Source organism: Stegostoma tigrinum, chromosome 26 (assembly GCF_030684315.1).
Source record: "Stegostoma tigrinum isolate sSteTig4 chromosome 26, sSteTig4.hap1, whole genome shotgun sequence".
Classification (NCBI taxonomy): domain Eukaryota; kingdom Metazoa; phylum Chordata; class Chondrichthyes; order Orectolobiformes; family Stegostomatidae; genus Stegostoma; species Stegostoma tigrinum.
Genome location: NC_081379.1, coordinates 13,415,251 through 13,433,583, shown reverse-complemented (window position 1 = coordinate 13,433,583; position 18,333 = coordinate 13,415,251). Strand labels below are relative to the sequence as shown.

At 41.7% G+C, this 18,333-nt stretch overlaps 1 protein-coding gene across 2 annotated transcripts in view; it reads right to left on the bottom strand.

The window, feature by feature from the left end:
- LOC125464034 (coronin-1C-like) overlaps positions 1 to 18,333 on the bottom strand; it is a 171,267-nt gene that overhangs the window by 30,084 nt on the left and 122,850 nt on the right. For both annotated transcript variants that reach the window (XM_048556002.2, XM_048556003.2), the window contains exon 4: positions 8,590 to 8,719. In XM_048556002.2, the coding sequence (XP_048411959.1) occupies positions 8,590 to 8,719 (130 nt within the window). The remainder of the gene's footprint in view (positions 1 to 8,589; positions 8,720 to 18,333) is intronic.

Below are 18,333 nucleotides of genomic sequence, written 5' to 3'. Positions count from 1 at the left end.
CAACCTCACTACATTCCTGGCCAGCCCTTCAGTTACATCTATGACATGGCAGAGCTGCGAACCAAGACTGCGCATTTAGTGCGGAGTTCTTCAAAGGAAACATGGAAAATAAGACTGCCTCCACATATGGTCATGGATTTGTTCATGCAAATACAGAAATGCCTCGGTGTACAATTCTTTGCAGAGCATGCCCTAAACTTGCTAAGACTGCCAAGCTTTAACCTTTCAAAGTCAGGGTGGGGATAATCAAATTCATCTCAGTAAGACAGAAGTCAGGTGGCAAATTCTGAAAGCAGTTTTCATTCAATAGTTTAATTTAAGTGTCACTTAAAAGACCAAGATTCCCGTGCCCTCTTATTGGCTTAAACCCTTCAATAAGTAATCCAAAAAAGTCAAGTTACATCAGAATGTTTTCTGATTTGCAGTCAGATATGCTGGTATAAACTTCTACCTCAGTTTTAGACTGTTAGAAACACTAAATGAGTTTGCTATGTAGAGAAAGGCACAAGGTCCTGAAAGCAGAAGAATAAGGAGTCAAGAGAAAATTAAAAATCAGGACCTCAAGAGCAATAATCTCAGAATTACTCCCAGCGCCATGTGCTAGTGCGCACGAGACGAGGGTCGATCAAACATGTGGCTTGGGAACTGGTATAGGAGGGAGGACGTCAGATTTCTGAAAAAGGTGGAACTGTACAAGGTGGATATGTTGCATCTCAACAGAACTGGGACTGATATTTTCATAAGGAGAAAAGAGAGTTAAACAGTTTACAGGAGTTAGAAAAGCTACAGGGAGACCACACTGAAGAAACAAAGCAGAATAAGATCAGAAAGACAAAGTTAGGGCATTCTATCTGAATGCGTGCAATTGCAATAAGTTAGATGATCTAACAACACAAACAGGTAAATAGGAGATAAACGCTTTGACAAAATATGGTTGCATGGTGATCAGGACTAAGAACGAAATAGTCATGGATGTGCAAAGAAAGGCAAAATACTGTGGATGCTGAAAATCTGAAATAAACACACAAAACAATGGGAAAACTCAGCTGATTCAGTAGCATCTGTGTCCAGAGGAAAAAAAAACGAGTTAACGTTTCAAGTCCAGTACGTTCTGAACAGGAGCCATGCTGGTCTCTAAATGTGAGCCATTTCCCTCTCCAGAGGTTGCTGGGCTGCTGAGGCTCTCCAGCAATTTTTGTTTGCTTTTGTCAAGGATATTTGAGAGTTAGGAAGGACAGGCAAGAAGGAAAAGGAGGTAGAGTTGCACCGATAAAATGAGATGGGCTATGTATATCATGAGGGAAGATCTCAAGATTTGAAAAGTGTGGAATCTCAAATAACAAAACATTTCTTAAATGGAAAGAGGTTGGAAAGTCTAGATATCCAAAGAGGACTTGGGTGCCCCTATCAAAGTCACTGACGTCTAACATGCAGATGTTGGAAACAGTTAGGAAGCCTAATAGAATGTTACTCAAATGAATGTGCGCAATCTGTTTAGATTGATGCATTTGGAGTAATATTTCTAAATTCCATAAATTCTGTAATGATTCTTGCAGATCGGAAGCTTGCAAATGTCACCCCACCATTTAAGCAAGCAGACAGGAAATGTTCAAATCTGTCAGAAAGAAGTGATAAATATGCACCTGCATGAAAATAATTTGATTGGGCGCAGTCAGAATCTGCACACAGAGAATTATGTTAGATAAACTTAGAACTTCCAAGAACGTTATGAACAAAACTAATAAACGGGGAGTCAATGAACGTAGCATATTTGGATTCTCAGAAGCCTTTTCACAAGGACACATTGAAGTTTGGTTGGCTAAATTAAAGCACACAGACAGGAGGCATGGGTCAAGGATTGGCTAACAAACAAACAGAGCAGGAATAAATGGACTATTGTGTTAGTAGATGGTGTTTAGTCAGACAACGCAGGGGTCAGTACTTGGGGTCCCAGCCATTTACAATACCTATAATTTGGTTGTGGGGACCAAATATAATACTTGTGAACTTTTGGTTCATTTTTGTCAGATGTGGGAGTTGCTGGCTGACAACGATTTATTGCCAGTCCCTCGTTGCCCTTGAGAAGATAGCAGTGAGCTGCCTTCGTGAAACGCCAAAGTCCACCTGCAGTGGATTGGCCCACAATATCATCGGGGAGGGCATTCCAGGATTTGGACCCAGTGACAGTGAAGGAACAGTGATGTATTTCCACATCAGGATAGTGAGTGGATAGGAAGGGAACTTGAAGGGGGCACTGTTCCATTATATTGGCTGCTCCTGACCTTTTGGATGTAAGTGGTCGTAGGTTTAGAACGTGGTGTCTGAGGATCTTCGGTGAAGTTCTGCAATGCATCTTGTAGATAGTATACACTGGTGCTACTGGGCTTCTGTGGTGGTGAGAATGTGCACTTGTGGATGCAGCGCCAATCAAGTGGGCTGCTGTGTCCTGGATGGTGTCAAGCTTGAATGTTGTTGGGACTGCACTCATCCAGGCAAGTGGGGAGTATTCCATCACTCTCCTGACTTGTGCTTTGTAGATGACTGACAGGCTTTGAGGAGTTAGTTGGTGAGTTATTTGCTGCATATTTTAGCCTCTGATCTGTTCCTTTAGCCAGTGCGTTTATAGGAGCCCAGTTGAGTTTCTGATCAAAAACCCTCAGGATGTTGATAGTGGGGGATTCAGTGATGGTAACACTTGACTGTCAAGGGTCATGGCTAGATTGTTTCTTCTTGGTGACGGTCATAGCCTGGCATTGGTGTGGTGGGAATGTCACTTGTCATTTGTCAACCCAAGCTGGATATTGTCCAAATCTTGTTGCATTTGGACACAGACTGCTTCAGTGTCTGAGAAGCGAATGGTGAACACTGTGCAGTCATTCGTGAACATTCCCATTTCTGACCTTATGATGGAGGAAAGGTTATTGATAAAGCTGAAGATCGTTAGGCCTAGGACACTACCCTGACGAACTCCTGCAGATATATCCTGGAGCTGCAAAGACTGATCTCGAACAATCATGACCATCTTCCTGTGACTCCAGTACGACTAACCACTGGAGAGTTTGCCCCCATTACCCACCAATTCTAGTTCTGTTACAGGTCCTTGCCGCTGAGATCTGGCATTCTCACAATATCTCTGGATTTCAGCTCTTTTGCCCATGTTTGAACCATGGTTGTAATGAGGTCAAGAGCTGACTGGCCCTGGCAGAACCCAAACTGGGCATCACTGAGCAAGTTACTGCTGAGCAGGTGCAGCTGGATAGCACTGTTGATGATACCTTTCATCACTTTACTGGTGATCGACAGTAGACCGATGGGGCAGTAATTAGCTGGGTTGGATTTGCCTTGCTTTTTACATGCAGGATATACTTAAGCAGTTTCCCACATCGTCGGGTAGATTTCAGTGTTGTAACAGCAGCGGACAGCTTGCCTAGGGGAGCACTGAGTTCCGGAGCACAAGTTTTCAGTATCTTTGCCAGAATGTTGTCTGAGCCTGAAGCCTTTGTAGTATCCAGTGCCTCACCTTCTCTTGATATCCCGTGGAGTGCATCGAATTGGCTGAAGACTGGTATCCGTAATGCTGGGGACCACGATGGATCATCCACTCGTCACCTCTGGTTGAAGATTGCCGAGAATGCTTCAGTCATCTTTTGCACTGATGTGCTGGACTCTTCCATCATTGAGCATGGGGATATTTGTGGAGACTCCTCCTTCAGTGAGTTTTTTTTAATCACCCACCACCATTCATGACTCAATGTGGCAGGATTGCAGAGTTTAAATCTGACCTGTTGGTTGGGGGATCGTTTAAGCTCTATCGCTTGTTGCTTAGAAAGTTTGGCATGCTAATAGTCCCGTTTGGTGGCTCCGCCAGGTTGACACCTCATCTTCAGGTATACCTGTTGCTGCTCCTAGCATACCCTTCTGCCGTCTCCACTGAACCAGGGTTGGTCCCCTGGCTTGATGGTAATGACTGAGTGGGGGAAATTGCTGGGCCTCGAGGTTATGAATTGTGAAATAAACTTCTGCAGTTGTTGACAGCCTACAGCCCCTCGTGGATGCCCAGTCTTGTGTTGCCACATCTGTTCTAAGTCTGTTCCATTCAGCATGGTAATAGTGCCACACAAGACAGAGGTTATTTTCAGTGTGAAGGCAAGACTTCATCTCGACAAAGATTGTGCGGTGGTCACTCTTACCAATACTGTCACAGGCAGATGCACCTGCAGCTAACAGATTAGCAAGGACGAGGTCAAGTTCATTATGCCCTTTTGTTGGTTCCCTCACGCTCTATCGCAGACCCAGCCAAGCAGCTATGTCCTTGGAAAGCTAACCAGCTTGATCAGGAGTCTGCTGCCAAGCCACTCTTGGTGGTAGGCATTGAAATCTCCCACCCAGAGCATATTTTGTGCTCTTGCCATCCTCAGTGCCTCCCCATGCTGTTCAACATGGAAGAGTACTGATTCATCAGCTGAGGGAGGATGGTGCATGGTAATCAGCAGGTGGTTTATTGCCCATGTTTAACCTGAAGCCGTGAGACTTCACAGGGTCTGGAGTCAATGTTGAGGACGCCCAGAGCTACATGGATGACACCTTTGTCATCACTAAACAAACAAACTAGAGGAAACCTTCAAGACCATCAATAATACCCTTTACTGGCATAACATTCACAAAAGAGGAGGAATACAACAGCAAACTGCCATTCCTAGATGTCACAGTAGAGCGAACAGCCAATGGGGAACTTCAAACCAGCGTCTACAGGAAAACAACACATACGGACCAAATACTGAACTACAGGAGCAACCATCCCAACACCCACAAACGAAGCTGCATTAGAACATTATTCCAACGAGCCACCACACACTGCAGCACAGAGGAACTACGCAGAGCAGAGGAAAATCACCCATACAGCGTATTCAAAAAGAATGGGTACCCTACGAACACAGTCCGCCAATTCCTCAGCAACAAACCCAGACAAATGGACAAAACGGGCCCAGAAACCATAACCACTCTCCCCTACATCAAAGACATTTCCGAAATGACTGCCAGACTACTCGCACCTCTTGGCATCAGGGTAGCCCACAAACCCACCAACACACTAAACCAGCAGCAAATGAACTTAAAAGACCCTATACAGACAACAAGCAAAACGAACGTCACGTACAAAATACCTTGCAAGAACTGTGACAAACACTACATTGGACAAACAGGCAGAAAGCTAGCCACCAGGATACATGAACATCAACTAGCCACAAAACGACATGACCCACTATCACTCGTATCCTTACATACAGATGAGGAAGGACACCACTTTGATTGGGACAACACATCCATCCTAGGACAAGCCAAACAGAGACACGCACGAAAATTCCTAGAAGCATGGCATTCCAACCGGAACTCCATCAACAAACGCATTGGCTCCAAATCAATCTACCATCCCCTGAGAAAAAGAACAGGAAATGACATCACCAACCCAAGGAAACCTAACCAGATAAATAGAAAGCGGGACATAACACCAGCGCTTCGTCGGAGGCTCACTGACGATGTTACCTAGAATGGTGACGAAACGTCTGAAAACTAACCTTCCAGCTCAGCGAGCAAACTCACATCCAGAACCTCAACCTGAGCTACAAATCTTCTCATACCACCGTGCTGCTGCCTCTGCCAATGGGACAGGACATTTCCAGGAAAGGTGGTGTCTGGGACATAGTCATACTCCTGAATCACACATTGCAGACAATGTCAGGCTGTTGCTTGACTAGTCAGAGACAGCTCTCCCAATTTTGGCACTGGTTCCCATGTTAGTGAGGGCCATGCAAGGTCAATACGACTGTTTCTGCTGCCGTCCTTTCCAGTGCCTAGGTCAACACCACGTGATCCATCTGGTTTCATTTCTTTGAGAATTTGTAGTGATTGGTACAATTGGATGGCTTACCAGGCCATGTCTGAGGGCAACTGAGAGTCAACCACATTTGCCGCCGATTCAAAGCAAAGCAGGAACACGTTGTGAAGATGTAAAACATTTTCAAAGAGGATTTGAACAGGTTAAGTGTTTGGGCAAGAACAGGAGAGATGGAACATAACGTGGAAAAATGTGAAGTTATTCATTTTGACAGGAAGAACTGATGTGCAGAATATTTCTTAAAGAGGTTGAGAAATCTAAATGCGTTGGGTATCCTTGTCTGGGATTCACAAGGCTAACATGCAGCTGCTGGGGAGGCTAACAGAAGGGTTATTGCAAGAGGATTTGGGTCCATGAGTGGCGAGGTCTTGCTTCAATTGTGCAAGAGCTTGGTTAGACTGTTTTTGGGGTAGTGAGAGCAGTTTTGGTCTCCTTATTTCAGCAGGATTATTCCCAAAGAGTGTGCAAAAGGCAGCTCACCAGACTGGTTACCACCATGGTATGACCGTCCAATGATTTAGAAAACTGGGCCTGTTTTCTCTACAGCTTGAAAGAATGAGATATGATCTCACTGAAATCTACCAAACTCTTCAAAAGGAATAGACAATGTAGATTCAGGCAAGATGTTTCCGTTGGTTGGGCACTCTAGAGCAAGGGGACACAAATGCAGAAAATAAGGGGAATGTATCAATTCTAGAGAGCATGGAAACAAACCCTTTGGATCAACAAGTCCATGCTGAACATTAGCCCGAACAAAACTAGTCCCACACCTAGCGATATCCCTCCAAACCAAAAAGATTTTCTTTTAACTCAGAGGATGGCTCATTTTTGGACATTTTTACCCCAAGAAGAAAGTGCAGTAGAGTTAAGACAGTGGGGATAAAAGGCAATAAAGCAGCCCATCAGCTGTTATAATATTTAATGGCAGAGCAAGCTTGATGGCTGACTGACTAGTCCTGCTCTTATATTCCTGTCATTCATGTGGGCTCAATGGCCTTTGTCTGCCCTGTAACAGTTTCGTGATTTTGCAAAACATACTGGAATACAAAACCATATCAATCAACATTGTCTACCTCTTAGATGTGCCCATCCTCCTTTTCAGAATCCACGATGGTTAGCATCAAACAGGCTGTTCATTTTGGAGGCATTACAGTGCTAAATTTAGTTCTCACTCAATGCTCGACATGTAATCCCTAAGACTTGAGCAAATGAGTCAATATTCACTCCACAAACTCAAGGGTACTGACCTCATGTGCACTATGTCTGCAATAGCTCAAACAGATCTGCTAATATAACCAAGTTCAGTCTGGGAGCACACCCTAGCAACACAACAGTTATTGGCATACAGCTGGGGTATCAACAATTTTGTGGTAAGACATTTGCCTTTCGAAGGTCAAATCTTTTGAATGGAAACCCCTGGAAAACTTTGCAAAGGCAGAAGATATACAACTTTTTGTAAAGTTTAACACAATTTAAATCAGCCCGCTACCTACACACAGGAACCATAATCTTGCTGTCAATATTATTTTACTAAGTCCCATAGGCATCTATGGAAATCATGAATGTTTCAATGTTAAGGCTTTATTAAAATGTTCCATTAGTGAAAATTTGCAGTGGCACACTTTGGTTCTCCAAGGCTTCTCAATCTCCATGTCAGAAAAAAACGCCAGACATACAAAGGAAATCACTTGAGAACTCAGACTTTTAATGAAATGTATAAGTAATGAGTCTCACATCAGTACTTACAGATGCGTGAAGTAGGCTAATGAGTAACTTGGATCAGTGATAATGGGAACTGCAGATGCTGGAGAATCCAAGATAATAAACTTCTGATGAAGGGTCTAGGCCCAAAACGTCAGCTTTTGTGCTCCTGAGATGCTGCTGGGCCTGCTGTGTTCATCCAGCCTCACATTTTATTATAATGGGTAACTTGGGCCTGCTTTATCTTCTTAAAAAAAAGGTTCTAATAAGTTAGAGTTTCCGCTCATGCCCAGTTAAAGGGGTTTTTAAAAAAAAAACTCAACCATTAATACAAAAAGATCCAAACCAATGAAATTTGAATAACTTTGTTAAATTGACATAAAATTTTCACAATCTGAGTTTCAAAGAGTACCATGAAAAATAACTGCTTCAAGGATTCTTTTGAACAACACTTATGAAGCATATTCAAACAGAAAATAAAAGGGTAAGGCAGATATAGCCTACATTACACTTTGGGCTTCTGTTGTAATGCATTAACAAACCTAGAACAGATCGATTAATTTAGATTTAACCAAATACACAAAAGTGGTGAATTTATACTGTAACGCTCAGGGAAAACTAATGCAAAACAAATTAATTGCAGGATATGACAGGAATTTTTTTGAAAAATCTGGAATTAGCTGCATGGAGTTTCAGCCTTTTCTGACAGATTGCTGGTATGTCAAACTTAATTAATGTTATCACAGGAATATTTTAAGATTTACACATAGGAAGGCCCATACCGCAGCTGCTAAGTACCTGAGCAGAAATGTGTCTACCAAGGAGACGGGCTTCTTAACATGTCAACCTGGCATTCAGGAAACAGAAAACTTGTTACAGATGGAATTCCTTCAGAATGCAAAGACATTGCAGATCCCTGTTTCAACTGCAGCAGCAGAATAACAAGCCCACATTAAGCGAATACATGAGAGAGAGAGAGCAGGAGATCACCTCACCTGCACTGAGAAGAACATTGCGTGCAGTGGGATGCCAAGATATAATCCCAACTCTCTTGGCATGCCCCTCCAAGATTACAACAGGCTCTGTAATGGGAACTGTCAGTCCATTCTCTGGAATCTGCCAGATCTGTTAACAGGAACAAACAAAATGTAAATTTAACTGGACTGAATAGAATGCAAACTCAGGAAATCCTCAAAACAAACTACACACGTTCTAATTCTGAACAGACTTACAATCATCAAATGAAGACAATGCCAAATAGTATGTGGGATTTTTAAGAGGTTTACCTGGCAGCACTTCTTCTCAAGACCTCCAGGGTCTTAATCATCAAGTGCCACCATTGACAATGTTTCTGCCAGAACAGGCTGCTTTTAAGTTCCACCTATGCAATAATCGAATTACATGAGCAACGTTAGGGGAGTGGACTTTAGATGATCTAAGAAGGGTCAGAGTTGAGACTGTGCTCATAGAGTAGCACATACATTGCTCCCAAAGGAACGTCGATAGGAATGAAATGGATTGAGTCAAGTATATAAGATTAAAGGTTACTGAAGTTGGTGAAGAAATATTTGCATGACACTAGAACTGGGAATTTATAATGATCAAGAAAACCTAAAGAGAGGCTGGGGCATTTTCTTCAAAGAGAAGATTAATGGACATCTTTAAAATTAAGTGAACTGGAGCAAAAAAACAAAACTGTTTTTGTGCTGTAAATTCCATGTAGAATTGGAATGAGAATCCTGCCACCCTCATTGCCCAATAATTACATTCCATAATGCAGCAAATAGTACTGCTGTATGACTGCCACTTGACCTTCCCAGGCCTGAGAGAAAGAGAGAGACAGACAATCTGTCGGGAGCAATGAAGTTGAAATTGTGTTTTTAAAATTTTCTGCTGACAGAATTGTTGAACTCCCAAACAATGGAGAATTTCACTAACGTCCAACATAGAAACAAAAAGCAGAATACTGGAAATCTGAAATTAAAGGCAGGAGATGCTGGACATACTCAGCTGAGACAGCATCTGTGGAGCATACCATTAACGCTCAATGATGAAATCCAAAAAACCCAACAATTAATTGACAATTAATCAGATAATTATGCTAAAACTTTACTGTACATCAAAAATTATTCAAAGCAAGCACTATTAACTTAATAACTACTTATGCTATAAACTCAGTTCTATTTTTTAACTTCCCTCAAGAATTCCATCATACATTACAATCTTTGAGTTTGCTCATTTCTTTCAGAACGAAACCACAGCCCTCCAGAATTCCAGCTAATCTTCCAATGTATGATTCTGTGATATCTTTCCATTAGTTCTTTGAATACATGACCCTCCAATTTTTCCTACAGACTCAGTTCCTTTTTCTTGTAAAGCAATTTTGGCGGATACAAAACTGCCTTCCCAAAGCTTTCAAAGGCAACTCTGACTGGTTTCTGCGACAAAGTATGGAGGGGACTACTAAACAAAACAAACAAAAAAAAAGATGATGGAAATCAAACAGAATCAGAAATTGAACAAACTCAGCAGGTCTGGCAGCATCTGTAGAGAGAAAGTGGAGTTAACATTCCAGGTCCAGCGACCCTTTTTCAGAGTTCAGTTTGTGAGCTGGGAGGACCACTGTGGTTTTTTTTGCTGCAGCTGGAATAAATCTGAGTTCGCACCCACCCCCCTCACCCAAACTGAATTACCTGCTGTTAGGATCATGCTTCTGTCAGTAAATAGAAAGATAAATTACACAAATGAATGTCCTAACCAAAACCCCACTCTGAAGCACTAAGATTAGAAGAAATAGAAATCATTTTACTTTCAACAGAATTCTGATTCTGCAACCTTATGAACAATTTATCATGCTAATTGAATTTCTTTACATCACCTTTTACCCAAAAGAGCCTGAGGGCAAGAGGCCATTCCATCCATTAAATCCATGTCAACTCTGAATGGCAGTCCAGTGAATCCTATTTCCCCCTCTATTCCTGTAGCTTCCATTTTCTTTTAACTTTTTCAAAAGGAATGGTCTGTGCTTTCACCACTCTCTTAGCCTACAAGTTCCAGGTCATTACCATTCATAGCATAAAATAGCTCTTCTATCATTCCTCTATATGATAAACATTCCCCTTAATGCACCATCATACCTTGCATGTCACCTAACCAGAGCAACTCAGAGCAGTTATACAAGACACTCATCTTGCAGACTAATTTCCTACCTGCACTGTTTTATCATTCTGATTTCAATAATTAAAATCAGGACTTTCCCTCTGCAGTTAGCTCAATCTTTCAAAACAAACTGCAAAGTAAATCAAGCTTTCAGAGTGTACACACTCCAAAAAGGACAAGGTCTCGCTGAAAGCTCTAAAGTTTAGTCTGTTACAGAGAAATCTTCACACTATTACCTCAAGAATATGCTCAACTGCAGGTGAGCAGAGTTCATAACTGAATCTTTTCTAATAAAACACAAACTTTATCATTACCCCCAAACTAGCAGCAACATTGAGGTCTGTTTTCCACCTGGTTCATTTGATGGAGATGGATAAAAATCCATGCAGATCAGTAGACTCCGAGTTCATGCCCCAGTACATGATGGATTATCAGTCTAGTTTGCCAGGAAAAGAACGGATGTGTTTTTCCTTTGCACCCCTTGCAAATATTCAGCATTTATTCCCACGTTCTATGATAATGCAGTGACCACTGCTGGAAAATATGGGTGGATGATATGCTACAAAATTGAGCAGACTGCCAATACTCACTGTCTAGACTCCTTTTCAATGAGAATATTCATACTGTATACCTTAATTCATGCCTTCAAGAAGATGATTGCTCATTACAACATTCAATAGATCTCAATTCTGGGGTATTCAGACCACTACTTTATCTGGAAGTCCAATCATGATTTTTGAAAGGAATTTCAGTGTCCTCAAATGCATTCTATTTTGTTTCTAAATACTATCCATTTTTAACGTAAGTACACAAGTTTAAAAAAAACTGGCATTTACTGTCTGGCTCTAGAGACCTTGAAGATGGTAGCGATAGACTCTCTTCAACCGTTACAGCAAAGGTGTGCCCTCAATGTTTTAGGTCAGATATCCAAGGAATTCAACACTGAGTAGGAAGCAACGATTAAATCAGGAACCTGGAGGCAATGTTGATTCCATGCATCTGCTGCCTTTTGGGTGGAGCCACAGATTTAGAAGTTGTTGTAAAACATGACAGTACATAGATCAGCCATGGCATATCGTCATAATCCAGGCGGCTGTTTTATGTCAGTCAATGATGCACCTATCAGATTGTTTTGTTGTGCTTCTGGTCAATTATTGTAGTCATATGTCAAGGTAAGACTGTTCTGTAATAAGGGTGAGTGGGCCTTGGAGCATCAGGTGATGAGTTACTCAATGACTGCTCTAGCAGCCATAGCAATTGAAGAGCCAGTTCTGGTGGTTTTTGGTCAACGATAACCGATGCTGATGGTGATAATACCACAGAATTTCAAAGGGAGACGATATAGCGCTCTCACTGGAGAGTTTTACTTAGCATTTGAAGTGGCAATTAAAACTACATATCAATCTAAACCTAGTATTCCCAAGCGTTGCTGCATGCAGAAATGCATCATGCATTACTGGAGGAATTGTGAATGGATGAGTGCAAGAACCGTCAGCACATAATCTCAATTTCAACTTTGGGATAGAAATGGGGTCACTAATAAACGCAGCTATGAAATGTTGCTGCCTTTATTAACAATTTAGCTTCAAATGATATTCTGGCTTTAGTGTTCCTACTTCATTAATTATCCTATAGCCCTCTAAGTTCACACTGATAACATTAGTTATGTTAGAAGGTAAATTACCTTCAAAATAGTAAAGAGTTAACGGTATTTGTGCAGGACAATACAGATTTTTATATGTACCAGTACAGGAAGAGAGGAACTGGTGGAAAATTAATCTGTCTACTCAGGGCACAGACACAACAGCAAAGAGATAAGACAGAGGGCAAGATTTTCTTTTAAATATGCGAAGGTAATAGAATGCACATCATAATGCTCTACTGAAGCAAAAAATCTTGTTGGTCGCATCTTAAACATGGGCTATTGGATGAAGCAGAAATAAATATGGGGGAAAGATAGGTAAATGGGATTAGTAGCATTGATCTTGCAGAAACTGAGCACCTGCAGACTAGCTGAACAATCAGCTTGTTTTGTACGCAATAAAAGCTTCCAACAGCAGATGGCAGTGATGTGGTTAAGCCAGCAGTACTGCAAGTTAGGGCAGAAAAGTTCTAATATTATTTTTTATATCTGATGCCTCACGGCCTCAAAAATCTGGATCAATATTGTTAGATTACATTCATTTTAAGGTGCATATAATGATTTGGTGTTTTAAGATTTACCAGGAAAAATGACAACCCTGCCTCAAAAATATAGATCAGAGTTCCCTAGACTGCATAAACAGAATTGGCAGCACACTCAGGCTAAACAGGGTTGAGACCTTTAGAATGAACATTAACGTTCAGCACCAGTATAAGCAAAAATGCTTTTGGCTCAAAAGCTATTCTTCTACATATCTGTTTATCCAGCTGTTTGATATATTCTCTTTTCAAATAGCACTTGAACATTTGGAGTAAAAGGATAATGGACATCTTCGCCAAAAAAAAGCACATTCAACGTTTGAATATATATAAAGAATACTGGGATTGATATCTCAACACATGGAAGAAGCCAGACAAATTCTCAACACCCAGCTCTTGTTACATTTGAAATCAGGACCCATCTGACTTTTTACCAGCAAGCTTCAGTTCAGGATTCACTGATAGTCAAACTTGTCTTGCTGATCTGTTCAGCATCATGTAGATAGTAAAGTAACTTCAAATTCAATACAAAGAATGAACTGGATGATAGAAGTGAATCTACTCTAACCACATTGGGATGGCAAGTAGCGAAGATCACACAAAGGTCTACAAAGGGACATAAACAGGATAAGTGAGTGGGCGAAAACTCGGTGATTAGAAAACGTGAGGAATGCACTTTGAGAAGCATAGAAGAGCTAAGTATTATTTAAATAGGGAAGGACAGCAGGAATCTGCAGCACAAGGGCATTTGGAACTCCTTACGATTGAATCACAAAAGGCTAGCATCCAAGTTCAGTGGGTAAGAAGCAAGGTAAATGAATTATGTGCCTTCATTTCAAAGCAAATAGAAGATAAAAATGGGAAGTCTTGTCAGAACTATTCAAAGCACTAGTCAGACCATACCTAGTATACAGTGAAGTGTTTTAGGTCCCCCATACAAGAAAAGATATTCTGAAACCAGAGACAGCATAAAGAAGGTACACTACTTGATAGTGATTATAAAGGGAAATTCTTATGAGGAAGGTGACAGTAGATCAGGCTTGTAATTATTGCAGTTTAGAAGAATGAGGGGGGCTGTATTGAAGCATACAGGGATTTTTAGGGTTACCAAGCTCAGAGTTAGACTAAGACACGCTGAGGGGTTGTTTACAAGTGTGGAAGAGTAAAGGTCACTGATTTAAGGCAGTGTTTAGGGCAATTCCTTGTCTCACAGGATAATGAAATCTGTTGAATTCTTTACCATAGCAGGTGTCGAGGGTGCTAGACTGACAGATTTTTAATCAGAATTTGAATAAAGGGTTTAGGAGAAAGGACAGGAAAGTGGATTTGAGCATTATTACATCAACCACCTTAGATCTGATCAAATTTAGGTGAGGCGATGGCCTACTGGTATTAATCACTGGACTATAATCCACCGACCTAGATAATGTTCCAGGCACCTGGGTTTGAATCCTGCCATGGCAGCTGGTGGAATGTGAATTCAATAAATATTTGGAATTAAGATCTAATGAGGAGCATGAATCCATTGCCTATTGTCAGGAAAAGCCAGCCTGGTTCACTAATCCCTTTTAGGGAAGGAAATCTAATCCTTACCTGGTCTGGCCTACATGTGACTCTAAACCCACAGCAATGTGGTATACTCATTATTGCCCACAGGGCAGTTAATGCTGGCCTACCCTCATCCCTCAGTGACTCCCTCATCCCATAAATGAAGGAAGGAAATGGCAGAGCAGACTCAAGCTCTGCCTCCATGTCTTACGATCCAACCCCTTGATTTGGACCATAGTTTTTCAGTAAACAAGTTAACCCTTCCTTCCCAGATCATAGTCACATACACTCTGGAAACAAAGTCCCTAAGTATGACTTGACATTCTCTTGGAAATTGATGTTTGCTTCTGAGACATCAGCTTGGTGACTGAACCTCTTCAGTGGTGGGCTCGTCCACTCCAACCCTCTGTTCTATGTAAGATCATAAGATATAGGAGCAGAAATAGGCCACAGGCCCCTCAACCTGCCTGCCATTCACTAGTGATCATTTCTGATCTGCCCTAGGCCTCAACTACTCTTTTGTGCCAGGTTTTCAAAGCCCTCAGCTTCCCAGGTAGATATTCAAAGATCTGTCTACCTCGTCTAAGTATTTTGCATTCTAGTTACCACAACTCTTTAGGCTAGAGAATTTGCTACCCTTGCATCCATTATTCTGTAACTATGCCCCCTAGTTCAAGATATCCCCACTATTAGGAGCATCTTCTCAGCATCTCCCATCAAGCTCCCTCAGAATCTTATGTTTCAAAAACGCCACCTCATTTTTCAAAACTCTGATGAATAAAGGTTTAACCGCCATCCTTGATAACTGAACCCATTCATCCCAGGAATCAGCCTAGTGAGTGTCTCTTGAGCAGTCTCCGAAGTCTGTATATATCCCTCCCTAAATAAGGGAGGCAAAACTGTACAAAGTACTCCAGAAGCAGCCTCACTAACACCCTGTAGTCTTAATTAAGACTACTTTTAAACCCTAACATCTAAACAATAAAAAAACAGTAAGTTTAACACAGCTTGCTGTAGCTGAATTCAGCTCAAGGTCATTTAGAAATAGTGAAATGAGCCACTTGGACCTGATCTGTATTGAATATTTTCCCCAACAACTGAAATACTGAAATGTGCCACAGCACATTTCTTTGCATTCCATGACAAGTGACAGACAACAGAAGAGCAAGATGCAACTTTGAAAGCTAAAAGTCACCCTGCCAACTCATTTGAATGAAGGTAGCTATCATCTACATGGGGAGCATGACTGGTAAGGTGGATGAAGTTAGAACATTAATCACCATGTGGGAATGTGATATTGTTGCAATCACTGAGAATGTTTGAAGGAAAGACAGGACTGGCAGCCCAACATTCCAAGATACGGAAGTTTCGGGGATGAAGGGGGAGGAAGTATGAGGTGGGAGCACTGCACTTGATAAATTAAATCACTACTACAGTAATAAGGGAGGATGTCTTAGAAGGGTCTTCAAATGAGGCTCTCTGAATAGACTTTATAAATTTTAAAAAAGGGGTAATAATTGCTGGGATTGTACCAGAGGCTCCCAATCGGAAAGAGTTGGAAAAGCAGTTAAATTGGTAAATCAGAGATGCAAAAGAAATATGGTTATAGCAGTCAGTTATTTCAACTTTGTTAACATCCAAGATCTCCTTCGTCTGAAAGGATTACATGGGGTGGAATTTTTAAAGAGTGCACCCAATGCAGCCTTTTGTATCAGTACATTGCCCCATCTCTGTTGAGACTGCCTGTGTTAGACCTAATCCTAAGAAACGAAGCCAGTCAAGGGGTTGTCATGTCAGTGGGAGAACATTTTGGGGATAGTGGCCATCAGTCTAAGGTTAAAAGGTCATAATGGAAAGGGATAAAGGTAGTGCAGCAGTTAAGTGTCTAAATTGGGGCAAAGCCTATTTCAATATCAGATGGGATCTGGCAAACAGACAGGGCAGCTACTTGCAGATAAGTCCACAGTTGAGGGGCAGGAGTCTTTTAAAAATAGTGCCATGAGAGTCCAGGGCCAGGGTGTTCCTCCCTAAGAGTGAAGGGCAACTAAATATATTGATGAAAGTAATGCAGTTGATGTGGTGTACATGGACTCAGAAAGGCCCAACATGGAAGGTTGATCCAAAAGAGCTCATGAGATCCAAGGCAAGTTTAAGCAGAGGTGATAGCCTAGTGATGTTATTGCTATTAATCCAAAGACCCAGGTAATGGGGACCTTGATTTGAATCCCACCATGGCAGATGGTGGAATTCAATAAAAAAAAACCTGGAATTAAGACCATGAAACCGGTGGTCTGAAAAGCCCATCTGGTTCACTAATGTTCTTCAGAGAAGAAGCTGCCATCCTCATCCAGTCGAGTCTACATGTGACTTCAGAGGCATAGCAATGTGGGAGACTCTTAACTACCCTCTGGGAAATTACTGATGGGCAATAAATGCTGACCTAGCCAGCAGTGCCACCATCCTGTGAATGAATAAAAAAAAGTTTACAAACTGGATCCTATGACTAGCAGCATAACACACATGGATTGTACTGGGATCCTGCTGTTATGTACGTTAACGACTTGGGTGTGAATATAGACGGTTTAATTAAGTTTGCAGATGACACGAAAAGTGGTGGCATTGTTGACAGTAAGGAAGATGTTATCAGGCTATAGTCAGATAGTGATAAGCTGGTAAATTGGGCAGAGCAACACCAGATGGAAATTAATTCTGATAAGTGTCATGCTGTGGCTGTACAGTTGCATTGGTTTGGCCACTTAAAAGGATACTATGTACAATTCTGGTTCCAACATTGTTAAATTTGAAAGGGTTCAGAAAAGATTCACAAGCATGTGACTGGGTTGGAGGGTTTGAGCTATAGGGAGAGGCTGATGAGGCTGGGGCTTTTTCCCTGGAGCAGAGTCTGAGTGGAGACCTTACAAAGGTTGATAAAATCCATGAGGGCCATGAATAGGGTGAATAGCCAAGGTCTTTTTCCCCAGGGTAGGAGAGTCCAAAACTAGAGGGCACAGGTTTAAGGTGAGATGGGAAAGATTTAAAAGGGACCTGAGGGGCAAATCTTTCACAGAAGGTGATGTGTAAATGAAACCAGCTGCCAAAGGGAGTGGTGTAGGCAGGTACAATTATAACATTTAAAAGGCAGCTAGATGGACGTATGAATAGGAAAGATTTAGAGGGATATGGGCCAAATGCTGGCAAACAGGACTGGATCAGTTTAGGATTTCCAGTTGAGATGAATGAGTTGGACTGAAAGTCTTCACCGTGCTGTGTAACTCTACTATTGCAAGGAGGTGCAATTTGGGATATCTAATAAGGAAGGATTTACATAATGAGGAACAAAAGGAATCTTCCTTTACAAATCCATAGATCCCAGAAGGTGTCAGCACAGGTTGATAGAGTGATGAAGGTGGCATACAGAATGCTTGCTTTCATTTGCCAGGGCATGGATACAAGAGCAAGGATGTTTTGTTACAACTTTGCTAACCCACGGTTAGGCCACAGATGGGGTACTAGATGCAGTTCCGATTGCATGGCAACCAGAAGGACCTGATTGCATTGGATGGGTGGAGAGGAGATTCACTACACCTTGCCTCAGATGGAAAGTCTCAGTTATGAGGCGAGACTAAGTAGGCTGGGTTTGTTTTCCCTGGAGCACAGCAGGCTGAGAAGACACTCTGACTGAGGTGTATAAATTTATAAGAGGCATAGACAGGCTCAACTGGAGAATCTTTTTCCTCTTGCAAACGTGTCTGAGACCAGAGGGCATAAGCTTGATGTGAAGAATGTGTAGTTCGGACAGGATCCAAAGAAAAAATTTTCATCCAGAGGGCAGTAAAAATATGGAACATGCT